This window comes from Schistocerca nitens, chromosome 5 (assembly GCF_023898315.1).
Source record: "Schistocerca nitens isolate TAMUIC-IGC-003100 chromosome 5, iqSchNite1.1, whole genome shotgun sequence".
NCBI classification, from domain to species: domain Eukaryota; kingdom Metazoa; phylum Arthropoda; class Insecta; order Orthoptera; family Acrididae; genus Schistocerca; species Schistocerca nitens.
In genome coordinates this window covers 640,627,759-640,655,140 of record NC_064618.1, presented here as the reverse complement: position 1 = coordinate 640,655,140, position 27,382 = coordinate 640,627,759, and the positions used below count along the sequence as shown (strand labels likewise).

Here is a 27,382-nt window from a genome sequence, read left to right as displayed (position 1 = left end):
AAGTAAATCCATTTACTCCGACAGGGAGAACATATATTCTTAATGAAAGTGATGTAAACCAAACCCAGTCGGATTTATTAAAATGTAATCTGCGAAATTCCAAGACAATTTATTGGGAAACTGCTTTCAACTCAAAACTTAATTTTTGTCTCAAGTTAGTGTTAATGTATATTATATAAAAAGTTGTTTCAAAATTACTATTAGAACCTATTGCATTAAATTTAGCTGTGTATAGATACCTGTTACTCAAAAACAAGCATTATTTATTTAATTTTTTTAATAGTTTCATTCCAAACCTCATGGACCAGAACTAGTATGTTAATACTTTTGCTTTTTCATACTTTTTTTCAGTTTGTAGTTAAATGCTTAAACTTTTTTGTTTTATCAGTAAATATACTGTTAGTTAAGTTGTATGAAATTAAAATAGGCAATCAATTATAAAAATGCTGATTAGTTTTGTTTTAATAAAGTCATGTTTTGATATTTCGAATACCTTATTTACTTACTTTTCAGTATATTTTAATGAAATTTCTGTTTGTTAAAGGTCAGTTTGAAACTATGGCTGTTAGTGAAAAACTAGAGTCTGGAATAATTTTTTTTAACAATGAACCCATCATCATCCCACATTTATATTTTGCCATGTGATTTACAATAGTATGAAGTAGTTGTGGAAATATTTTGAAAATTTTCAATTATGTACTTTTTGTAAAAAAAAATAAATCAAATATTAATTAGTATTTTGAAAAAGGTGATTAATTAGAAGCTATGTTTTGTTGTATATCCCTGGAAAGAGCATGCAAAATGCTGCGAAATGACACCTTTCCCAGCTCTAGCTCAATTAGAGCAGCTCCTAGGGCAATTTAAAAAAAGTCCATTCACACATTTTTGGCTGGTTTTTGAAAAGTTTACATAGTCATATTTCAAGAATGGTTTGAGATAAAAAAATTGAAATTTAGAATTTTTCTTAGTTTCAGCACCCACTATAAGTATGCCAACTTTCAGCAAAATCTAAGAGGGTGAGGTCAAATTTTTATTTAAAATGTGTTGATTTGACATAGAATGAGCCAGAATGCAAATGCAATTGAGCAGCAATTGTTGTCTGCTTGACTAAGCTCAGTGGTCACTGTCACAGGACATCCAACTCTTTATTTGTCACGCAGGTCAGATGTTCCCGCCTCAACATCTTTACAATTACTTGCCCAACGACGCGCAGTACTCACATCAACACAATCTCCATAAACTGCTTTCATTCTCTGATGAATCTCATTTGGGGTGACACCTTCTGCTGTCAAGAATTCAATGACTACACATTGCTTAAATTGCATTGACTGACTGTCTGCGCATAGTTCCATACTTCACACTGTAACAACACAACTGTTCAATGCTAAGGCTTCCTGCCAACTGGAGCTGTAGCGAAGAGACTATGGAACAAGCCAGTACCTGCTGCACACCAATACTGCCAACTGTTGATGAGTTACGAAGGTGGAGGCATTACTTTTCAGTCAACTCTCCTAGATATGAAAACGTGAAACTACCTAGTAGGTGCTATTACATAGTGAATTGTATCCAAAAGAACTAATTTATCATAGATGGTTTGAAATAGCTTTATTTTCTGCATATAGATACAGAAAATATAACCAGTTTTCAGTTACTATTATTGGGCATTACCTAGCCATGCCCAATTTAGAAAGATAATGTGCATAAGAATGCATTTGCAAAATAAAAATTACACAGAGACAATAAAATGTCTGTGCTTTGATGCCCTGGTGCCATATCAGTTGTGGGCAGTTGAATGGTCTCTTTAAGATGCATAATGCAGTGTAGGAATCAGCTGTGGGGCATCAATCATATTATTAAAGTTTAAGATACCAAAAAATAAATAATGAAAATAAACATGTTAATAGGAAATTCATGTTGTAACAAAATAAAAGTAATGTATGGTTACACTTTACAGTATAAAACAAGATATCTGGAATGTATAAATTGAAAAGAAGAAAATGTATGACTCGCCCTTAGCAGGGTCTTCACATACTTTATCAGGTACAACTACAGAAAGCAGAAGGTGAGGGCATTGGGAAGACTAAGGTTTGACACTTAAGTCAAAATATCATTTAATCAGAAAAAAGTGAGGGAAAAAGTAGTGCTCTTAATACCAGTAAAACAGTAGTATTTACATGCTGGTTTGAAGATTTTAAGGAAGCAAACTTTTCTAGAGCATTGGGATGGAGAAGAAGAGGGTGAAAATGGAATGCTTTGCATTTGCAGGTGATATAGCACTGATGAAAAAGGCTTTTGAAGCTCCACACAGCAAATTGACACACTGGAAGAAGTGCTAGAGTGAAATGGCTGTAAAATGACCTCTTAAAAATGTGGAACTACTGTCAAATATCAAAGATAAAAATAGAACAATAAATCAAGTGACTAAATTTAAATATTTTGCTGAATAGATCCAGTCAGGCTTTAGCAGCTACAGCTAAGAGAACGGAAATAACTTTCCAGACCACTAAAAATGTGCCATAAAAAGTTCTTTTGATAAGATGTCAAGACACTGTTATAAAAGCTAGCATTTCTGAAAGCTTGCAGATTTCTTGCTTTACACAGAAGATATTTGCTAGCTTACCTATGACAAAAACACGCACAACATATATGTTGCAATCTGTGTTTGGATTGTCGTATGTAGGTCCCATTATTAATCATTTCACATTGTGAATGTTGGTACAGTCTTCAGCTTTCATTACCATTTTGGAAAGATGTACAAAAAATAAAGTAAATGAGTTGTTGATGTGATTGCATGATATCAATAGTTGGAAAGAAATTGATTTATTTTGTCTGAACACCATATAAGCACAGGGATAGAAATCCTAATGTAAGAGGTTATAAATTGGCTGCATATTGATGTAGTCCCAATATGGATAAAGGGGTTGTCAGTCATATAAAAGGAATATAAATAAAAAATAGATCAGGATATAGAAGCATGTGCTTATGAGTTAATATTGGGAGAATGTGATACTTGTGACTGTTACAGCATACAGTTCTCCACTGGCTAATTTGGAATTTTTCATAAAAGAATTTGATGAATTATTATGCTATCAGATAAAAGCTAGGTGTTATTAATTTGAGTTGATTTTTAATGTAAATTTCTTTAAGGGATATGGCAGGAAAAGTGGTCTAGAGTTGCTGTTAGCTGCTTATAATTTAGTATCAATCATCAATTTCCCTACTAGAATTACCTAACACAGTAGATCCTGTATAGGTAATTTATTCATACAACCAGCAGAAGTTAGAGAGAAGTGTCCATCCTTTCGTAAACAGATAGTCAGATCAAGATATACAATTAGTCACATTACTTAGTTCAGAAACACCCTAAGAAAAGTGTGAGGCTGACTAATGGCTAAACTACTGAAATTTTTAAAGGAAGCTTAAAAATATTGATTGAGGGTGACATTTAAAATGAACCTAATGCTAGCTCTAAATTCAAGGTCGGTCTTACTGAGTTTGGATCCATTTTGGGAAGTATGACGGCATGCTGAAAAAGTAGGGCCTCTGAATTTTTTATTCTGCTCTCAAAATCAGCTGAGGTATTAAATGTCATGCATATTACTCAGTTGACTCTCCTGCTTCATTGACACAAGTTGCAACCATGTGCTACTAGCGGACTCTTGAGGAGGAGGAGGAGGAGGAGGAGGAGGAGATAGTGTTTAACGTGCTATTGACAACAAGGTCATTAGAGACAGGCTAGAGGACTCTGAATTTCAGAGTTGAACAAGGTGGTGTGTAAACATAACTATGTCAGTGCTTGAGAAATAGTGTATTTTAGTCAAGTTTCTAACCAAAGAAAATATTATTCCAATTGTAATCCGCAGAGAAATGGAAGCTGTGTGTGGTGATGATTATATTGATAAGCTGTGTGTGGTGATGATTATATTGATAAGCTGAGTGTGGTGATGATTATATTGATGTAAATAATGTGCGAAGTTCAATTGCTTGTGCTTGTAATGAAGGAGATGGTGGTGCTAACCTCAATGTGTGTGACAGAGCTTGGACTGGATGACCGCTTACGGCAACTGACGAGACTCGTAGGAATCGGGTTGATGAACTCATCAGAGAAAATCATCGGATAAAGACACAACTCTCAAGTAATTGTGGCATATTGTGAGTGTGTGTACAGGCCATTAGTGCAGAACTGTAGTATAGAAAGCTTGAGTGCATGTTGGATGTCTTAAATGCTCACTCCTGACATGAAACAGATGAGATTGGACATCTGTCAACAATTTCTTTTGTTTTTTGAGCATGAGGCTGATGGGTTCCTGAATTATATTGTGACATGATGATGAAAGCTAGGTTTACCATTTTGACCAAGAACAAGAGAGCGTTGGTGGAGTTCCACCACAATCACTGGTGCCCACGAAGTTAAAGACCTGCCCATCAGCAGGCAGTAAAGCTCACAGTGTTCTGGGATGTTCAAGGTGAGGTGCATTTAGAATTCATGCCAGAAGGCACCACCTTAAACTCTGCTAGGTACTGTGAGATTCTTAGAAAACTGAAAGCATGAATTCGAAGATTTTGTCCACACCTCGGGCGACCTCTCCTTCAGCACAACAGTGCGAGACCTTACAAGAGCGCTGTGACACCTGCAACAATCCAGCATATTTGGTTCACTGCCATTGGTCATACTTCGTGCAGTTCCATTTTTGATCTGTTTCCAAAACTCAGATAACATCTTCGAAGACTTCACTTTGATAGCAATGAAGCAGTGCAGACAGGGTTGACGTTATGGCTCCGTCAATGAAGTCAAACTGATATACAGTGAAGGTATCAACAAACTGATCTCTCACTGGAAGAAATGTGTTTGTCACCAGGGTGATTATTTTGAGAAATGAATACGTAGACATGAAGAATAAAGGTGTGGAATGCTAATAATGCCTGTTTTATTAAAAACCTTTAATTGTTTTCACGTAAAAAATTCAGAGGCATTACTGTTCAGCACCCCCTTGTAGGTTTCTTTAAAAAATAATCAAATGTAATAATAGGAAGTCATTAAAGAAACTGTGGATTATTGCGGGTATGAAAGTCTCTCCACAACAACAAAAGGGCTTATATAATCAGAACTTGTAATGATCTGGATGTACTTTTATAGTATAAAAAATAGTTTAACATACGAAGAAAAGTTGTGAAAATAAAATCAAGCAGTTTGCACATCTCATCTGAAATTGACAGATCGCACAGCGAAATGAACTCAATGTGGAATAATGTTAAAAGAAAGACAAGGAAAGAAGCCATAGAAAGTGACATTATTTCTGTTGAAGAGAACTGTAAACAACAGTTTCTGCATAGCAGATACTTTTAATAAATACTCCAAAAAGCAGGTGGGGGAGGGGGGCTGAGGGGGAGAGAGAATGTGTGTGTTATGTGTGTTTCAGTTTACCAGGTAAGCAGTAAATGAACAGTGCAGAAGGTAGTCATTAACAATACTTTATTTGGTAGTTAATGTAATCAGAGGTGCTAATCTTGGAAAACAAAAATGTGTGAATAAAATACTTCTGCGTATTGGGTCACATCTTTATGAAATACTATAAAACTGATGTTTTGACTGTCTTTGCTGTGGTCTTCTCCAGGCTGATTAAACTGATGAAGACTGCTGCAAAGACAATTGAAACTTTGGTTTTGTTGTATTTAATAATATTGTGGTCCAGTTAACTAAAGAATTTTATTAAGTTCACACTGGTTGAGGAATTCAATGCTCTTTAAAAACGGCATTGTTCACTTACTGCTAGGACAGAAAGTGAAACAGATATAACACTCAAAAATGTCTAATCCTTGAAAATGGTGAAGTAACTCCGAAACTTATAAACATAAAAATAGAGCATGGCGAGTGAAGAACTGTAATACTGGTAAAACTATATCCAACCTTAAATGCTTTTCTCCACTAGAATCTGAACTGGGCACTTACGAGTTGAGTGCCACCTCACAGACATGCACTAGCACCTTTGGCGATGGATGCATCTCAGTACATCCATCCTTCTGCGTACTTGTAACACCTCATGTCTGCCTATTGTCTAAAAACAAAGGAAAAATACAATTCATAAAAGAAATTATGGACTACCGACAGATAAACTATGCTATTTCTATTGCAGCAGTAGTAGCTGTTCTTGTCTTGGCACTAGGTACTAACATATTTTTCATTATTTCTTCTCAAATTCCAAGGTTTTTGCATTTTGAAATAGTATTATTAACATACAAGAGCTTAGAGTGGATATCATTATTAGTGGAGAATAATCTAATAAATAAAGACTATGAACAAACAGCCATTACAACAGATGACCTAACTTACATAATTAAGCTCTCCAAAACTGGTTATCATACTTTGAGTTCTTTTCTTGTTCAAAAGACATTTGGGAGGAAATAGAAGGGATGTGAAAATCAGTTAACTAAGAACTATGAGAGAAAAAATCATACAAGGATCAAATGTGAATTATTTCAGTACTGATAACTGTAACTTAAGGGTTTAGCTGATATATCCTTCATTATCTTATCCTTACCTTGGTTGGTTTCTCATTTGAACAGCTTTGTATAATTTTAGTATTTCTCTCATTGTAAACTATGAGCTGCAACATTTTTGTCCTTTTGTTATTGTTTCTTAATGATGAATGTATGCCCTTTGGTTTATTTGTCTCATGGTGTTTTTTGTACATTTTCATTGCAGCTGAGCTTTGCCCATAGTCAGCTTTCTCAATACAGGCAGCGATTCCTACGGCAGTTCAGTCCTGTTAATTTGCTACGCCTCGAACAGCTTATTTTTGTAATTAGCAAGCTTCTACGTCTGCTTGGTAAGCTTGATCTTTCAACTAATTTGTTCTTTTTACAATATGACATGAGTTTTGTTTCTGATAAGTTTCTTTCTGTGAAACATATCTGATTATATCTCGTATTTTACCTTTTTCTCTCATAGTATGTTGGTTGTAGTAGTATATATAGATATATAGTTTTTTTCTCCTGAAGAATTCAGCTTGCAATTTTGTAGAGTTATTATCCTAACTTATTCATGGTGTGTATTCAAATGAGTTAAATGACTTAAAAAGTTGGGACTGTGGTAAATTTTTATAAAAATGACATTTTAATAAATAAACAGAAGCTCCAGCAGTTTTTATATTTGCCCAAATTATTTTAGAATGAAATTTATGCTACAGACAACGAAACTATTGCCGTAGTACAGTAATGTCACCACTCACCAGCAAGATGTGCTTTGTATCAAGACTTTTCTTGTACCAAAGGCAAAATTCATATGAAGAAACTATTAAATTATGAGACAGAATTGCTGGTCAGTACTTGCCTCCAGTACTGACATTATCTAGTCTGCCTCTGTAGCTGAGCAGTAAATGTGACTGACTGCCATGCAGAGGACCTGGGTTCAATTTCCAGTACTGCCAGGGATTTTCTCCTTTTTGGGAGAACTCAGCCTCATGATACCAGTTGAGGAGCTACTTCAAGGAGAAGTACTGGGTAAAAGATCTGCAAAGCTGACAACCGCAGGCAGAGCAGATTGCCAATGCCTCGCCCCTCCATACTGCGTCCATATTATCCTGTTGGCAGACAATGACATTGTCCAGCTCTGTGCCAAGAGTTCCTCCATTTATTTTATTTATTTATTTATTTATTTATTGTTCCGTGGGACCAAATTAAGGAGAAATCTCCATGGTCATGGAACGAGTCAATACATGAAATTATAACACGATATTAGAAACAGATAAAATGAAATATAGAAAAAAAAACATATTCAGGTGACAAGTCATAAGTTTAAATGAAGACAATCAACAATGTAACACTGGAATTTGCTTAATTTTTTAGCTCTTCCAGGAGCTCCTCGACAGAATAGAAGGAGTGAGCCATGAGGAAACTCTTCAGTTTAGACTTAAAAGAGTTTGGGCTACTGCTAAGATTTTTGAGTTCTTGTGGTAGCTTATTGAAAATGGATGCAGCAGAATACTGCACTCCTTTCTGCACAAGAGTCAAGGAACTGCATTCTACATGCAGATTTGATTTCTGCCTAGTATTAACTGAGTGAAAGCCGCTAACTCTTGGGAATAGGCTAATATTGCTAACAACAAACGACATTAAAGAAAATATATACTGTGAGGGCAATGTCAGAATTCCCAGATTTTTGAATAGGGGTCGACAAGAGGTTCTCGAACTTACACCACATATAGCTCGAACAGCCCGTTTTTGAGCCAAAAATACCCTTTTTGAATCAGAAGAATTACCCCAAAAAATAATACCATACGACATAAGCGTATGAAAATATGCGAAGTAGACTACTTTTCGTGATGAAGTGTCACTTATTTCAGATACTGTTCTAATGGTAAATAAAGCAGCATTTAGTTTCTGAACAAGATCCTGAACATGGGCTTTCCACAACAGCTTACTATCTATCCGTACGCCTAGGAACTTGAACTGTTCCGTCTCGCTTATAACATGCCCATTCTGTCTGATTAAAATGTCAGTTCTTGTTGAATTGTGAGTTAGAAACTGTAAAAACTGAGTCTTACTGTGATTTAGCATCAAATTATTTTCCACAAGCCACGAACTTATTTCATGAACTAAATTATTTGTTACTGTTTCAATATTACACACAAGATCCTTCACTATCAAGCTGGTGTCATCAGCAAACAGAAATATTTTTGAATCACCTGTAATACTAGAAGGCATATCATTTATATAAATAAGAAACAGCAGTGGCCCCAGCACCGACCCTTGGGGAACGCCCCACTTAACAGTGCCCCATTGGGACTGAACATCACTACCACTCTCAATATTGCGGAGAATTACCCTCTGCTTTCTGTTCTTAAAGTAAGAGGCGAACCAATTGTAAGCTACTCCCCTTACTCCATAATGGTCCAACTTCTGCAGTAATATTTTGTGGTCAACACAGTCAAAAGCCTTCGTTAAATCAAAGAAAACACCTAGCGTTCGCAACCTTTTATTTAATCCGTCGAAAACCTCACAGAGAAAAGAGAATATAGCATTTTCAGTTGTTAAACCATTTCTAAAACCAAACTGAACATTTGACAGCAAATTATGTGAATTTAAATGCTCCAGTAACCTTGTATATACAACCTTCTCGATAACTTTAGCAAACACCGATGGCATAGAAATAGGTCTAAAATTGTCAACATTATCAATGTCTCCCTTTTTATAAAGTGGCTTCACTACCGAGTATTTTAATCGATCAGGAAACCGACCACTCCTAAAGGAAAAGTTACAGATATGGCTAAGTACTGGGCTAACATACATAGAACAATACTTCAGTATTCTGCTAGATACCCCGTCATATCCATGAGAGTTCTTGGTCTTTAGTGATTTAATTATTAACTCAATCTCCCTCTTGTCAGTATCATGGAGGAGCATTTCAGGTAACAGTCTCGGAACACTTTTTTCTAAGAGCGCTATATGATTCCCTGTTGGAATTAGGTTTCTATTTAGTTCACCTGCTATATTCAGAAAGTGATTATTAAATACTGTACATATATGCGACTTATCAGTAACACGGACATTCCCACTACGCACTGATTCTATATCCTCGACCTGTCTCTGCAGACCAGCAACTTCCTTTACGACAACCATATGGTTTTAATTTTATCCTGAGACTTAGCTATTCTATCTGCATACCACATACTTTTTGCCTTCCTAATAACATTTTTAAGCACCTTACAATACTGTTTGTAATGGGCTGCTGCATTTAGATTTTGACTGTTTCTAACGTTTTGATATAATTGCCACTTTGTTCTACAAGATATTCTTATCCCTTTAGTCAGCCACCCAGGCTGCCTGTTTGTGCTAGTACCCTGTTTTAAACGTTGTAACGGAAAGCAACTTTCAAAGAGCATGAGAAAGGTCTTTAGAAAAGCATTATATTTATCGTTTACTGTCTCAGCGCTATAAACATCTTGCCACTCTTGTTCCTTTATAAGGTTTACAAAGGTCTCTACAGCAACCGGATCAGCTTTCCTGAACAGCTGATGACTATATTTAACACGAGTTGCAGCATAAAAATCTTTTAAAGTTAAAATTTGCGCATCATGATCTGAAAGGCCATTCACCTTTTTTCTAACAGAATGCCCTTCTAGTAATGAGGAATGAACAAAAATGTTGTCTATGGTTGTTCTACTGTTCCCTTGCACTCTCGTTGGAAAGAATACGGTTTGCATAAGATTATATGAATTAAAGAGGTCTACCAGCATCCTCTTCCTTGCACAATCACTTATACAATTAATATTGAAGTCACCACATATAACTAACTTTTTATATTTCCTATAAAGTGAACCAAGAACCTCCTCTAGCTTTAGCAAAAATGCTGTGAAATCGGAGTCTGGGGATCTATAAATAACAACAGTTACAAGTTTAACTCCGTTAAATTTAACCACACCTGCACAACATTCAAACACCTTTTCAGTGCAGTACTTTGAAACATCAATTGACTCAAATGCGATGCCGTTTTTCACATACATGGCTACTCCCCCACACCGCAAAGAGCTCCTCGAAAAGGAGCCAGCCAACCTGTATCCTGGTAAAGGAAGCCTCTGAATTATCTCCTTATTTAAGAAGTGTTCAGATATACCAATAATTTCAGAGTCAACATCTATAAGCAGTTCACTAACTTTATCCCTAATACCTTGTATATTTTGATGAAATATACTAATTCCCTCATTACTCGGATACCTAAGCTTTGTCAAAAGTGATTCCCTTGTTAGAGAGACTTCCCTTAAGCAGGAATACCTATCAGCTGACTTCAATCTAAAAAAGGTGCAGCTCTAACACACACTACTGCAGGAATTTTCCCATGAGTGATCCCACCAACCCCACCTATGCTGTCACCTATAAGCTTTGCCAACCTCCCCTTCCCATACCTGTTGAGGTGCAGGCCGTGTCTAGTGAAACCCGTCCTGCTGATAGACTCCACCGACACCACTGAAATGTGACCCATGCTTTCTGTCATCAGCGCACCCCCAAGTCTCATGTTATTACGCCTGACGGCTGTATTAAGATGAGGCCGATCGTGACGCTGAAACAGTTCCGTTGTGTTTTAATTACTGCACTGAAACTCCACATTTCCACATCAATGAAAAATAAGGCAAGAACGTATGACTCCGAATTTATTTTTGGAAGTACAGTTCTTTATGTACTGCATGTCTTGCTGCCTATTTCATGAATGATGGCTGTCTGCACAAATGGGGACTGCAGCATTGACTGTTTGAAGCGACAGTTGTGGTACACGAATACAGGTGCTTCGCACTGGAAGAAGGCTTTTTTCTTGCAAATTACCTCTTTCACTTGCGTAAGTAGAAATTGTCACTTACCACCATCATCAGCCATGACAATTTGCAACAAAAGGAATGAAAGTTTACTAAATAACTTGCTACAATCATGTTTAATTCTTGCAGTGCCTACAACATTCATGGCAGAGAACTCAGAACGCTATTGAATGCCCATTGGCTGTTGAAAAATGTGTGACGTCAAAAAAAAGTGTGTAAAATGAGCCTAAACTCTACCACCATTGTTCGTGACTCCAACAATAATGTATGTTATTTCAAGCTAGTATATATAGTGCTCTCTCTCTCTCTCTCTCTCTCTCTCTCTCTCTCTCTCTCTCTCTCTCACACACACACACACACACACACACACACAAACTTCTGTTTCCTATTGAGGGAAGCAAAACTGTGTTGCATACAAAAATCAGATGGAATTGATGTTACATATTGTTCTTCAGCAACACGGATTTTATTAAGCACAAACCATTTACAAACAAATCACAGACAGCAATAGTTTCTGACACAAGTGGAAATACACAAAACAAAAAACTTCCTCCAGGTGGATACCTCTTAGCTAACACAGTACTCTGGAAGTCTGGTGAATGACTCATACATGGCTGCAGGAGAAAACAGTTTGTCGGTTCAACTGGGAAGCACTTGATTGCACACCGTGCTCTCAGTGCACCCACATGCCATTGGTTCGCCACTGAAAACACAGCTATTGGCTGAACAGCAAGTGAAGAGATTACCAAATTATACGCCCCCGTGGTGTATGCCTCGGCCGAAACTATGACTGGACCTTTCGCGCTTCAATAAGGACTCTGTTTCTCCTGAGGCACTCTGCAGTCACTTCTTATCGATCCTTGATGCGTCCCAAGGTTCTGAAGTCATCTATACCGACGGCTCGCTGGTTGATGGTTGCGTAGGCTTTGCCTATGCTCACTCAGCACATAGCGTATCGAACAGTGCTCCTTGCCAGATGGCTGCAGTATCTTCACTGCCGAGCTGGTGGCAGTCTTTTGTGCTCTTGAGCATATTTGTTCCTGCCCTGGTGTGTCCTACCTGTCTCCAGTGATTCGTTGAGTGGTTTACAGGCCATTGATCAGTGCTACCCACGCCATCCTCTGGTAGCAACTATCCAGGAGTCAGTTTATGCCCTCGAACGATCTGGTCGTTCAGCGGTCTTTGTATGGACCCCGGGGCATGTTGAAATCCCAGGAAATGAGCTTGTTGACAGGCTGGCAAAACAGGCCACTCTTAAGCCACTTTTGGAGATTGGTATACCTGAACGTGACCTCCGATCAGTGTTACGCCGCAAAGTTCTCGGGATTTGGGATGCTGAATGGCACAGCTTAGTTACGCCCAATAAACACTGTGCCATCAAGGAGCACACAAATGAGTGGAAGTCTTCTCTGCGGGCTTATCGCAGGGACTCTGTGATCCTCTGCCGCCTTCACATTGGCCACACTTGGCTGACACGTGGCTATCTTCTCCGGCGTGAGGCCCCACCATGTTGTCGCTGCGGTTTCCGTTTGACAGTGGTCCACCTTTTGGTGGACTGTCCACATTTAGCCTCTCTGAGATGGAATTTTAATCTCCCTGACTCCCTTCCTTTGATTTTAGGAGACGATGCCTCCACGGCACCTTTTCTACGTGACGCCAGTTTTTATTCTTCAGTTTAAGTTTTAGTTCCTGTTCTTTGTCACCATGTGCTTTGTACCCTAGTACTTTTAGGTTAGTGATTTTGATTTTAATGTGTTGCAGAGTGGCTGGCTCATCCTTTTTTATCCTCGTGATGAGCCAGCCCAGGACATCTGCTCTACTGTCTTAAGCTCTTCTGTCTGTTTCTTGCATGTCTGTGCTTTTCTTGTCTTCTGTTGTCTCTAGTGTGTTCAGCTTGCTCTTCTTCTTCTTCTTCTCCTCTCTCTCTCTCTCTCTCTCTCTCTCTCTCTCTCTCTCTCTCTCTCTCTCTCTCTCTCTCTCTCTCTCCCCCCCCCCCCTCTCCCTCTCTCTTTTTTGCGATCTAGAACTCCTGTGGTGTGTACCGTTTTATCCCAGGGACTTGGTTCAATGGAACAAGGGACCAATGACCAAGTAGTTTGATCCGTTTACAAATCAAACCAACCAACCAGTACCACATTGGGCAGGCAGGGAAGTCTGTGTGCTAGCCAAATATCAACAGTAGGTAACAACCAAGTCCAAATTATAGTCCAGGAGAAAACCACAAAGAACAGGCTCATCATCAGTAAATATACCAGAGAGCTTGCTGTAAACATTGGCTAGTTGCAGCAAGTGGGGCTGTGGCAGTCCATTTTATTGAGTATTGATTAGTGTTTGTGCAACAGTGTACATACAACCACAATTTTGATTTCATTCCTTCATACATTTATTATCCGTTAAAGTTCTGTTGTTGGGACGATGATCAACTTTCCAGCTTGATTAGATTAAAAGCTAAATAAATTAGATTGGTACTCACAAATAGCCAAGAGTTCAGTGGCAGAATTCTTTGAATAAATTATAAAGTCTTTGAAGCACAAGTTAATAAAACTCTAAGAACCAATGGTAGCTCTAACAAGTCACTAAACAAAGTAATTAATGAGGCATAGAACACAGTTAATAGTTACACTAAACTTCACAGTTCACATACACTACTGTCTTGCAGTAACCCACCAGATAGAAGTGTACTGCAATAGTTCACTCAGTCCTGAATGAAAGTCAACACTCTCAACAATCACTTATTCCAATGACGATGATAGTCCAAATGTCCTACCAACAACAGCACTCCCAGGGCATAGCGCTTTTGTGAGTTTGTGCATGGCTCACATGTGGCCCCGAACTATTGCGCCTTTTTCGTCGTTCCTGGGCTGCACTCCCAGCCTTGTGCTCCTGCCTCCTTATCCTTGCTTCTTTGCCTCTACCTCTGTCTTCCCCTCTCTTGTTCTTGCTTACGTCAGTCCAACTATCCTCCTGGGTTCTGCTATCTCTGAAGGTTTTGTTCCTCTTCTTTTTGTCTTCACCTTTCGTTTTTGGGGTTTCACCTCTCATTCTTAATTTTGTCTCTGTGTAGTGTGAGCCAGCTGGGGAAGAACAGGGTGTAGACACACCAGGACAACTGGGAAATCCAGGAAAACCAAAGAAATTTTTTCGTCCAGGAAATATCTGGGGAATTTTTTTAGGATTCTGGGAATTTTTCATTATCTTAGTTTTCAGTTCAATTTATGTGACTTTGACTGATAAGAACTGATACTCTAAAGAATTTCACTTTAGCCAACTACTGTGGAATAAGACTGCAGCAGTGAAACATAACAAGAGAACAACCCCAACATAAAACGTTAGTTGCAAAGAAAATGTGCTATTTGCAACAGCAAAACACAGTGCACATGCAAGCGTCTGTGGACAGCTAAAGGTATCAAACACTTTAGGACGAAGACTATGCAATATTTTGTAACAGTAGACTGCTTTCGATGTGCGTAACGTCACAACTGTTTATGTTTCTAACAGTTCATGGGAAAATATTGTGAATGGTGATTTTAGAAATGTTTCTTTCAAAGGAAATTTCCTTTTATTGCAAGACAAATTATGTTATGTGTGAGAATGTGCAATGAATTTCGTAAATCATGGAGTGTTTGACACTTTATAACACCTTGAGGTCCGGTCAATCAGAAAAATTTCAGGCCCTTGACCAGCTATTTATGCTATCATTTAAAATTTTACTGGCACATTTGTGTTTGATATATCTTAAAGGATAACACATGCTAAAAAATACCAGGCTTCAAGGTTAGGTTTTCTTATTTGTTTTAGTTCTTTCATAGATTACAAATTATACAATAACAATGGCAAAAAGTACAATTATCCATAAGAAAAGTGCAGGTTGAGTCCTTGAGCAACTTGACACGTAATTGGCTTTTCTATGGAAAAGTCAAAGTGCTCGATGGAATGTGTATTCAGCCTGGTAACCCACAAATGTTCAGTGCACAGCAGTGAAATCGTACTTCTCAGAAATATTCAGCTGCTGCAATTTACACTGTGCTCGAAGGAACCTGCCTTAACCAAATGCTCAGAAAAAAACTGCAAAAAATTTTTGACGGAGTGTCTTTGGCGTGTGGCTTTACTGCCTCTTTGATCTTTTCCTCAACGCCGTTGTCATTTAATTTGTATAGCCAGCATGGTAGCCAGTCCGTATAGTGGGCTAATTAGGTACCTTATCGGCTGAGCCCCTGACAATGCAGGCATCACACTTCTGATACCTGAGCTGCTATCTCAGGGGTGGTTGCTTATCATCCTGGAGCATTGGAACTACCAGCAATGGCTGCCCTGGAGTGTTGGAACTACCAGCAATGGCTGCCATTCCAGATGGCCCCTGCTGTGGATGGATGGTGCCCACAGGGAGAGCCTCTGGTCATAGTGAGTGGTATCAGGGTGGATGCTTTGCGTAAGAAACACATTAGGCTGCAAAACAGTGACTGTTCTTCTATGTCAATCTCCTTAATTGGGAATGGATCCTTTAATGCTTTGTCTTGTGCCCATGCCCCCTTTCCTTCCCTGACTACCCCCTGGGAGAGGGCCAGTCTCACTGGCTTGGGGTGAAACCCTTTCCATGCTACCTGGTCTGCAGCAGGACTGACAGGGACACTTCCACCTGGTCATTATTTTTCGTGGAAAATATTGGAGACAAGTTTGGCGAAGTGGACTGTCTTAGTAACATCTGGTCGAGTTCGCTGTTGATCAAACTTCTTCTGGTGCCCAGTCTGAGGCCCTTCACGCCTGTGACCATCTTGGTGACATCCTTGTCTCCATTACTCTTCACCAGTTTTTGAATGTAGTTCAGGGTGCCATTTTCATAGGGACCTCATCCTTCAAACTGGTGAGGAGCTTAGAACCAATCTGGAACAGCAGAGCCTTCATTTTGTTCAGCATGTTCAGAAAGGCCATATGGGCAGTTGCATAGGTACCAGTGCCTTTATTCTGGCACTCGGTGTTTTGAGTGTTAGGCCTGTCCTCTTGCTGTATAGTGGACACATTGTGTGGTGAAAGTGGACACCTACTCCATGAGGGGAGTCCATGTTCCGCCACCTGTGGGTGTTAATTGTCACGGCCATCAGTTTCTACATTTGCCAGATTCTCCAGTTTATAAGAAGGTACAGGAATAGAAGTCCCTGGATCGTATACCCTGCAGTGAGTCTTGTCAGAAATATGACCTCCTTAACCCTGTGTCTGTGACATCCAACTTTGCCTCTGTTACATCTTTTTCCCATCCTCCCTTCTCCTTATCCCAGTCCTCTCAGGACCTCTTTCCCCAGGGTCTCCCCAACTGGAGGCCTGATGCCACAAGTCAGCCGCAGGAGCCTCAGTTCCATGTGCCCCAAGGTCGCCCCCCACTCTTTCAGTTTCAGGTCTCTCTGAAGCCTGCTTTTTCTCTGAGCTCTGCCCTCCTCGACCTATGAATGAATGAATGAGGAGGGGGAGAAGGAGGAGGAGGAGGAACATAAGTCCTGGAACAAAGCCCCCTCCCCCCTCAGTGTGCCCATCCCCCTTCCAACCTGATTCTGACCTCTTATTTATGGATGTCATCCCATCCATGTTGGTGACACCCGGCACACTACAAGGCTGCCAATGTCAGTTTTCCATCCTGGATGTTATCCTCCCAGTTGACCTTTATACGGATCCATATGTTCTACTACAACACATTGCGACCCATTTTGCATTCACATTGTGAGGTAATGGGCGAGTTGTGGCGCCCTGGAAATATTCTAAGTTCAGAGTTGACGGCCACCACTTGGGCCGCGCGGCAGGGTCGAGCTCATTAGCAAACATGTGGTGCCAAACGTTAGCCGGACGAGAGGGGTAGTCCGAGCGCATGGTCCAGCCGTGTGGCCGGGAATTCCACTGTGACGAGGATGATGCTTTACGTCGATGAAGGAGATGTCTATGTGCCAAAGATGGCGGACTTTGTGAAACCTTAATGGCAGACATTTCACAGTTTGTATAGAAATTAATAGTAGCCATATCAATCATGGTACCTCAAAAAGAAACATGTACATTTCTATTATTTGCTCTATGATTCTGATGGTGTAATCAGATTTTCCATACATTTATTAGTTTAAAGTTTAGTATTTGACGGTAAATTCTAAAAGTAACACCCAGAAATGAATTTCCAAAATATAAACGCTTCATCCGATTTTGTCGATCGATGTGTTCGTAGAAAGCTATTAGTGTAAACCTAAATTGGAGTGAATTACAGACATGTAACTCGAATAGTATATGAGTTATTGGAGGTCAGAGTGGCCGATTACTATCGATCGCGTCAGGCCATAAGTACTCCACACTTACACGAAAAAATGGTAGCATCATGCTTATAAATATATTTATTCATCTATGTCTTTGTTCATATCCAATGTATACTATTCATGAAGAAATTGGTTAAATATTTACTGTGTTTTAGAAAGCACAGAGACATTAGGCTACTGGCCTACCTGTTGTTCTATTTCTTTTGATATATGTTTATTTATTTAATAATGTGTATTAGAGTGTGTTTATGGTCCAGCTGTAGAAATATTTATTTAATTTCAAGTATTTAAATGTAAATCCATTATTTCGTATGTGCTTAAATATGTGTGTGGGTGCGTTGGCTCGAAAATATGGCAGGAGCACTCTAGCCAATCACAGCGCTTGTGCATGGGGAGACTGAATGGGAGGGAATTCTAGCAGTGCGGCAGTTCTGGACAGTACGGCACAGGATATGAGTGCTGGACGCAGACAATACAGCGCATTGGATGCACAGTCGGCGGAAATACTTGGACAGTGGAGCAGTTTGCGCATGGTCGCAGAGAATATAAATATTTCGGAGTGCTGACCTGTGTTCTTGTGTGATTTCCGTAGCTTCTGCAGTGAAGGTGTAGTGTGCATTTAAAAGAGAATATCTTGCGAGCTATGTTGTTATTCATAACTAACTACATGCAGTAGGAATCTATTGTTTCCCTGTTATTCAACTTATATTTTATTTAATTGCTGGACCATCGACACCATTAAGTGTTTTGCAGAAATATACCGCATTCTCAAAAGTACTTCTACTATCGTACTCGTCATTTAGAGTCGTTAAGATAGTACCTGCAGATTTTATTTAATTGTGATCTTTCATTTATAAATTTATGTGTTATTTTCATAATTAGCAATTGCCGAGTGATAGAAACCTTCGACCATTCGATTCATGTGTGTATTCTTATCGTATACTGTATACTCAGCAGTATTTGGCCTGTAATGTGGCAACTACGTATCCCAGCCCCTAGACAACGAAACCAGCCAAAACTTTTAATGTTACAACTCTTGAGTCGGAGGGTATATAGTTAAGGGCCACCACCACATCTTTCATTTTAATCTGAAAGCCTGCAGCCTCCTATCAGACTACCTTCCTCCTCTGGAACCAGTGGTATGAAGCTTCCCACTTATGTTTTACCCCTTTCAGCCAGAATCCTACAGTGAACCTTTTACTGAAAGGGAACTTCTTCTGGCCTTCTCCTTTTCCCATGCTTCAGCCCATGGGCCCAGTTCCACCCATAACCAATTGCTTTAATGCTTCAGTCCTCCACAACAGCAATAGCTCCTCTGAGTGTTGAACTGCATTTGGCTCCTAGATGCCTTCCCCTCTGTGGTTACCGTCCTTAAGCCTGGTAAGGATCTGGTGGAAACCACAGTTTGACCGGTCTTTTCTCAGCACCGCCATTTTGTTGCAGTTTTCTGTGATCTGTGTAAGGCCTACAGCACACCTTGGTGCCATCACATCTTATTTACACTCCATGAGTGGGGTATCCAGGATCCTCTCCCGATATTTATTCGCCAGATCCTGTCTCACTGGTCATTCTGAGTGGGGTTGGCACCATTCTCAGCTTTCTGTGGACCCAGGGGAATGGCATTCCACAGATTTCCATGTAAGTGTTCTTTTTTTCCTCGTTGATATTAATGGGCTCGTGGCCTCTGTCGGATCATTGGTCACCCCTGTTTTGTCTGAGGATGATCTCTATATTTGGACTAGTTTCCACTCTGTGACCTCTACAGGGCAACAGCTCCAGATTGCCATCTTGGGCACTTCTGTGTGGACACTCTCTCATGGTTTTCTGTTATCCCCCTTAGAATGTGGATGGGGCATTTCTGTTGCTGCACTATGGTCCATCCCTATCTGCAGCTTTACATCGATGCCCAACGCCAGACAGTGGTTCCCCAGTTCCGTTTCTTGGGTCTTCTTTTTGATAACAAGCTTACTTGGTTGCCCCAAATCTGCCTTCTGAAGATTGGCTGTTTCTGTAAACACTATTCATTTGCTTCCTTGCCCACACATCTTGGGGCACAGATCGTTAGACTCTTCTCCACCTTTATTGGGCCTTAGTTCTGTCCTAGCCAAACTATAGTAGTCAAGTTTATGGCTCAGCTTCCCCTTCCACACTGCTCCTCTTGGACCTGATCCACCTTTGTGGTATCTGTTTGGCAACTGGTGCCTTACGCACTAACTCTGTTGATAGGCTCATGTTTGATGTTAGGACGGGGTTCAATGGTCCCAGCTCCTGGTTTTCTATACAATCACTCTCTGTACTTTCCCTGCTCACCTTTCCTCTTCTATTCTTTTTTTGTGGCTTCAGGATTTCGCCTGCCCGTTGCCCACCTGCGGGTGGGTTTACCATTGGGCTGTGCCTCGCTTCTCTCTGCCATGATTTCAGTCTTCCCTCTGTGTTCTGTTCCCCACTTTCTCTCCTGAACAGGCTCTCCCCTCGAATTCTCATTAGTTCCTCAGCCCCCGTTTTGGATGGATACTTATGGGGTTTTAAAGCCTTCATTGCTCTGATGGTGTTCTGTTGTTTTTTTCCACCTGCTCATATGAGAGTTTCAGGATGCTATTGTTTTTTACGCTGATGGCTTTAAACGTGGAATCACACTAGATATGCCTTCATGTCTTCTTTTGGCACAGATCATCTCTTGCCTCCCGAGTGTGGGGTATTTACCATGGAACTGATAGCCATTTACAGGTCCCTCTACTTTATTAAACTGCCCTTTCTCACCCAAGTTTTGTTACACAAGTACCTGATGAGCGGCCTTCATGCTATCATATGGTGTTTTTCCCGCTGCCTCTTGGTCCCTGAGCCATCCGCAACATTCTTGCTATCTTGACCGTGCTGCTTATTCAGTTGATTTCCTTTGGGTTCCTGGCCATGAGGATACCCCAGGTAATGAGCTTCTCGATCTTCCAGCTGGGGGAGGGTCATGGCATCATTTACCTTCATTTTCCATGACCCCTGCAGGGATGGATTTGTGACTTCACTTCAGATTCCTTTTCCTGCAGTTGTGGGCTGTCCCTGGTAGGGTCGTGTGATTAAGGGGATTCCTGCCATGTGGCATTCTTCTCCCCACCCCTACCAGTGAGAATCTAGTGTCCTCTGTGCCATCTTCATATCAGCCATACCAGGTTGACCCTTGTTTATTTACACCAAAATGAGCCTCCCCCCACCATTTTGTAGTTAAGGGGCCCCCTTCACAGTGATCCATATTTTGCTGGACAGTCCCTTCGTTTTGGCCCTTCACACTAAATATGCCCTCATCCTCTCCTTGTCTCAGGTGTTAGCAGATGAATCTCGCATGGTTACGTTCGTCCTCAGCTTTCTTTATGAAAGTGGTTTGTCCTCCGAGATTTAAGTACTTGAATTTCCTTCCGGAATTGGAGTACCTTGGTTAATGTTGGTGCTGGTTTGGGAGGCCTTCATCTTTGTCTCTGTGCTGGCCACAAATTCCCCCCTTATTTCCTTATGTTCTGTCTGGGCTTTTGTGCCATTTTGTTTCCCCCTTTTCTTGTGTCTTCCTCCCCTGGGTGGCAGTAATGGTGTCCCAGTGTGTATAGTGCCTCTAGGGTGCCCCCTTCTCTTGCCCCTTCTCATCTCCAACCCTCCCCCCTCCTGTTCTTTACTCTTCCTGTCATCCCAATGTTCCTTCTGCCTCTTCGTTTGGCTTTTTTGTTTCTCGTTGACTGGACTGAACTGTGCTGCTGATGTTGATCCCCCCTTAGTTTCTGCCACCTTAGATCTTGGGGCGGATGACCTCGCTGTTTGTCACACTGACCGACCGACTGACCCGACCGACCCAACTGAGACATCGACATTACTGATTTTTTTCAGATGCTGATACATATATTTTTGTAAACAGATTGCGCACAGTGGTTGAGTGAGTGAACACCAGGAGTGTGCTCGACATAGGTGTTAAACGTTCGTTGGCTCAATCGAGACTGGGCATAGACTGTAGATTTTGAGTGATGTCCAAATATTTGAAGATTGGAAACTTCAGGAAGGTTTGAAAAATGGCTATGTCAGATTCAGGCAAAAAAGTATTGGCAAAAGTTCGGTTAGTGAAAAATGTGATGGTTTTGAACGTTTCTAGAGTTGTTTTGGGCATCTGTGTGAGGAATACCTGACTTACAAATACAAACGCCATATTAAAAATTACTATAAATTATGCAAAAATCTTAATTAAGTGCTTATTTTTTAATGAAGTATGCCATTTTGTGCACAAAATTCAAATATGCAAATATATAATGGCAAAGGTTGGATTGTAATGAGCATAGAAGCAAAATCTACAATGGAAAATGAAGCTAGTTCTGAACTGAATATTAATTATCTCGTAAATTATTAGTTTTGCAGAATTTTAGATGTGTTGTTTGAAATATGAACTGCCAGTCTTTATGTGTCACTATGCCCAGAAACACATACTAACCCTCAAGGCTTTTCTTATTCCTTAATGAGATGGAATTTTCAGTTAGATCCAGCTTTTAATTAAATGGTTTTGCAGTAAAACTAAGTGCAGCATTAGAATCAGCACATCAGAAATGTTATGTTGAATAATGAATCTGATTGGGAAGTAGTTTAGTGTTTTGGAATATTCGAACACTGCCACATGTATACTACTTGGAAAATGTACAAGATTTAAGAAATAAGCAAGTAGAAAAAAGAAAATTATTTGTTAGCAGCAGTTGAAGTCATAAACAGATGGAATAATTCTAATTAACTGTGTCACATTGGGAAGGTTTACTGCTGAAATTCTGAGAACAAGGCAGTATTATCACCAAGTGTTCCTTATGCACACTGAACAGTTGTTCCTTCTGCTTGCTGTTCATGTATGGTACAGGAAAGGGGGAAATGTAGAGGTATCCAAAGTTCCCATCACCATGCACTGTAATATGACTAATGGAATACAGGTGCAGTCATAATTTACTTACTGTGGATGTCCTATGTATCTTGTTAAATTCTTTTTTTTTAATGTGAAATGAAACAAATCTTGTGAACTTGCTTTAGTAGTATAAAATGTGTTGGACTTTATGAGCATACATTATTTACTGGTCACTTGCTAGGTGGCACAACCACAACTGTAGTAATCCATTTCAGCTAATCAAACCACGGCAGCTGCTGGCAAATGGGTGCAGAACAGGTGAACCTAAAGAATGTACAAAGTTTACAATAACAAATAACCTTAGCTTGACTGTATCAAAGTGCTGCAGCGTCAATTACTAGAACACGAGGAAAGATGAAACCATAAGATGAAAATGATGGCAATCGAACGAAATGGATAGAATCCCCAAATACATCCAGCTTACCAGCAAGTGCGGTGAGCCAACCACAGAAGCGACCAGGACACAAATACAGCTCATACGTAGTGCACAGATCATGTCCACGGAAGACCGCCCAAACTCGCATGTGCAGAACTGGAGGTCCAACACAGGAGCCCAGTTGTTCCGAAGCTGCGTCAGCAATGGCAGGAACAAAACGAAACTGTGAAATAACTGCATGATGCACACGAAGAGAGAACATCTGTGCAAAACCAAAATCCGGTTTTGTACAGATGTTCCACTAAATTTCTTGGTTGGGTTTGATTCCTTCCATTGCTAATGTGTCTTTGGAACCATTTGACTCCTATGAATTCCCAGCAGCTATTGCGTTAATAGTGACCTTTCAGCACTGCACAAGGTGTAAAATTCCTTGTGGTCCAGCTGTATAACTAGCTAAAATGGAGCAAAGGAAAAATAAATTAATAAAGAAGTAAACAAAATGTTTGTTCAGCAGAAGCAAGCAGTAGAATAATATGTTAAGTTGATATTTGTGCATCTTGTAGAGAATCGTGCATCTCGCAGAAGCCATTTCAAGGATCATGAAATTTTTACACCAACTTCCCGATACATTTACTCCTTAATGGTTTTTGTTGCTTATAATAAAAATCAATTCCAACGGAACTGTAACTTACACATTTGCAATACAAAATGCAGAAATAACTTTCTTGTGGATTATCCTTCTTGCCCAGGACTCATAATGGAGTTATGTACTCTGGTGGTAAAGTATTCAACAAGCTCCTATCTAGCAGTATGTGTTACAAAATGATAATGTACTACAAGTTGTAAAAACATTTTCTTTGAAAAATGACACTGTAATCAAGCAAATATTAAGCTACTAATATGAGATAAGTAGCAGGTATGCAATAAAACTGAGGAAGCAACAGGTTTTTCAAAGTAGCAGTTTCCTTACTAATTTACTCAATTACATTTAAGTGTCACAAGTGCGAATAGCATTTGGCAGTATGGTGATAATTTACTGATAATACAAGGTACAGATTAAATTTCTATGCTGCCCTTGTCTTATGTTAATAAGTTAATAAGTACCTTGATTTGTTCCATGTTCCTGAAAGTTCTTGATGAATCTATGGTACATTAATGAATGAATGAGTGGAGGTAGTCAGAATTTTGAGGAATGGCATTACATGGATTATTAAAGAATATTAAATGTTAGATTAATGTAAGTGATTGTAAAGCAGGGAAAATGTGATGAGAGAGAGAGAGAGAATATTAACTAGTAACACAGATGAAAATATGGTGATAAGGAGCAATTACAGAAGTGTTGTTTTAGTTTAAAGTTTATGAAGTGTTTCAAGTTAACAACTGCAGGTGAATGATAAACAGTAATTGCCATAAATGCTGTTTCATCTAAATTTTTGTGTTTTTAATGACAGACGATCCAGAATGACACTGACCATAGTGAAAATACGTGTTTGTAACTGTAACTGTTAGCATTTAAATGCTTCTTGAATAAGCGTTATGTGTTAGGTTCATTGTGAATTGTTGAATATTAACTACTGCATAGTATTATCTAATTAAATTGAAATTAATAATCAAGCTGTGTTTAAATGGAACATATACATTGTGTGGGTACTGTGCTCAGGGTCACAGCTCTTAACATTCCAGTGTTTACCTGCAAATGATCTGCCTCCCAACTAAATACATTCTGACTGCCTAAATTAAACTTGAGACATCTATGTCCACAGACTTTAGCTTGAAGTGGAGGTGGAAGCTTCCAACATATCACATTACATTCACCTGTAAAATTATAAATAATGTAAAATGAAACAAAAATTACTTGACTGCTGAGAGTAATGTCAATTAAGCTTTAATATTTGATTAACACTGGTAAACTATGTATAAAATTTGTGGGGAAACAGCTACAATAATATAAAATAAATGTCGCTGTTGGTATTAAAAAGCCAGACCGAGAGTATGATATTTGAAGAAATTATCATTATTCATCATATGAAGGTTGTTAACTATCTCTAATTATTATTTGGTTAATGCTCTGTAATTGTATGCCAATGTTAGAAACATCCTATAGGATAGGATAAAGTAACTTATATAGTGTTCTGTGAATCCATTGTATGGCGTTTCTTTTTGCTAGTTAATTGAGTTACCGTAACAAATGGACATGCTCCATCATCACACAAGAGTTCTAGTCAGAAAAATCACTAGGTGCTGTCAGCTATTAGCAGGGCATATTAAATAACTAGAACTGAAAGAAGGGGTGAAGCCATATTACAAGCTAGATGTGCAGACAGAAGAGTGTATAAGAAGGCAGAATGTGGCATTTGAAGAAAATTGCATGGCACAGTGATGGACAGATTCAGGAGGTATAAGAATAGAAATTGCCACACTGATTGGGCATACTTTCGTGAAAGGAAAAGAGAAAGAACAACAACAGACAAAATAAGCTGGAACAGGATGAAATAGAGTGGATGATTAGTTCACTTTTATAGTTTACGTTTCACAGGAATATTAATGGTATGGCCACCATTAACAGAGCTGAAAAATTCTCATACATAAGGCTCCTTATGAATTCATCTCTGGAAACTTCCCTTTGACACATTGTACAGTCACATAATATACAATGCCTGTTTTGTGAATGGTTCTGTTCCTCACCATCAGTCTGTCCCTAGTCAGTTTCTCTCTTTTTCCCACCACCAGTCTGTCTAAGGAATTTATACCCAACATAAGATCACCCCCTAGATGGACTACAAAAGCAACTAACAATGTGCGACCTCTGATTACGCAGCTTTACAGCTTCTAGCAACAGCATCATTGGTTGACATGTTTGGTGTCCCATGTACGAGCAACAAATCGCTGCTACAAGTTCAGCTTATAAGCTGACTGATAACTTACACTGAGGTACAAATGATATTGCTTGAGAGTGCGGCTTAAAAATTGGCCTTAAACAGGAAATTTGAGTGACAGAGGAATACTATATGAAAAATATACCACAATGGGCACATTTATATCCGCAGTAGAGATGATGACTATTTAAATTCTTGAAGTGCTCTGTAATGGCTCTGCATAAATTCAGCTATTCAGTAAACGGTTTACAGAACTGTTTTCTTATGTGACCACAAACTTTCAGCAGCCAGTCTGTGTTATTATTATTATTATTATTATTATTATTATTATTATTATTACAGCTGTAAAATCCAAACAGCAACAAAATTCCTCAGATGAGTTTAAATAAGTGAAGATAAATGAAAGATGTGTGTGTTTTAAAAATAAAACCCAACCTTCATCATATGCAGGAATGCCTTTGATCTTAATATTCTTATTTAAAAAGAGAGAAAATAAATAAAAGCGATACTTCTAGTTGTTCGTCCACTAACTTGCTCACAACCATGCACTATTGATTAGACATAAATTAGTTATGGTAAATTTTATGCCTCTTGTCCCACAAAAGTTGGGCTATACTAATACAAATGTTTTGGGAAAATTTAGCAAATTCTTGCTTAGAACTAGCTCAAAGTTTTCTCATCATTGCCTGTTGTGTGGGGTATAGTGACAATACTCAGACAGATTTGAATCTAAATGCTGCCCATTATAATGGAAGGCAGGAAGCAACACAAATGTCACCCACATAGGCCACTAACATAACTGTACGTGTGCTATTTTGTCACCTGAAAGTGTTGTGTACTGTCAGTTGTTTATGTAACTTACACAGAATGTAGCCTAAATCAAACCCTGCCCAATGTATTTTTTTCTTTCTGGTGGAATAATTTCTTGCCAGTGTTTTCAGTGTGTTCTGTCTTTAAAATGGTTATGAAAATGGTTTTACGATATTCCTGAGGGTCTACCTTGTGTAAGAAAGTATTTTCAGTTTGTGAATTTTAATACCATTTTTCAGGTGGTAGGCCTGGTCACCATCCTGATGTCAGTACTGGTTTGCGAGCTGCAGAAGAGAAGATGTATACACTAACAGATTTTCTGTTATTTGCAGAAATTGATAATATCAATCCATACGTGTTACTGCAATTTTGCAAGAAGAGTAAGCTGGCACATAAGGTAATACCATGCTGATTTGTGACATTTTGATTAGGATATTTTGATTAAAACAAATTGGTTTACCTGGGTTCAAATTTCGCCTGTGCTTCTTATTATTGTGCAAGCTGGCAATATTATGAGAAGGATACTTGCTACTCACCATATAGTGGAGATGCTGAGTCACAGATATATTGTTTAATTGTACAAGTTGGTATAGATATGATTGACAAGCTTTACTGTTGTGAAATTTGGAACACTTTCTTACTAGAAATCTTATAAATACATCCCAAGATTTTTGTTAATAGTGACCAGTACTGCACTAAATTCATATTGTTTTGTAAAAATACTTGTAACAAATGTCTATTTTGCATTTGAAGGATGCCTAGGCTTGATGCGGTTTAAAGGTTTATAGCCAATATTTATTGAGGACTAAACGAAAAAG

The 27,382-nt window shown here is 39.1% G+C and overlaps 1 protein-coding gene across 5 annotated transcripts in view; it reads left to right on the top strand.

Moving 5' to 3' along the window:
- Positions 1-27,382, top strand: part of LOC126260800 (ATP-dependent DNA helicase DDX11) — a 302,773-nt gene that overhangs the window by 215,246 nt on the left and 60,145 nt on the right. For all 5 annotated transcript variants that reach the window (XM_049958156.1, XM_049958158.1, XM_049958159.1 and 2 more), the window contains 2 exons: positions 6,704-6,827; positions 26,804-26,961. In XM_049958156.1, the coding sequence (XP_049814113.1) occupies positions 6,704-6,827; positions 26,804-26,961 (282 nt within the window). The remainder of the gene's footprint in view (positions 1-6,703; positions 6,828-26,803; positions 26,962-27,382) is intronic.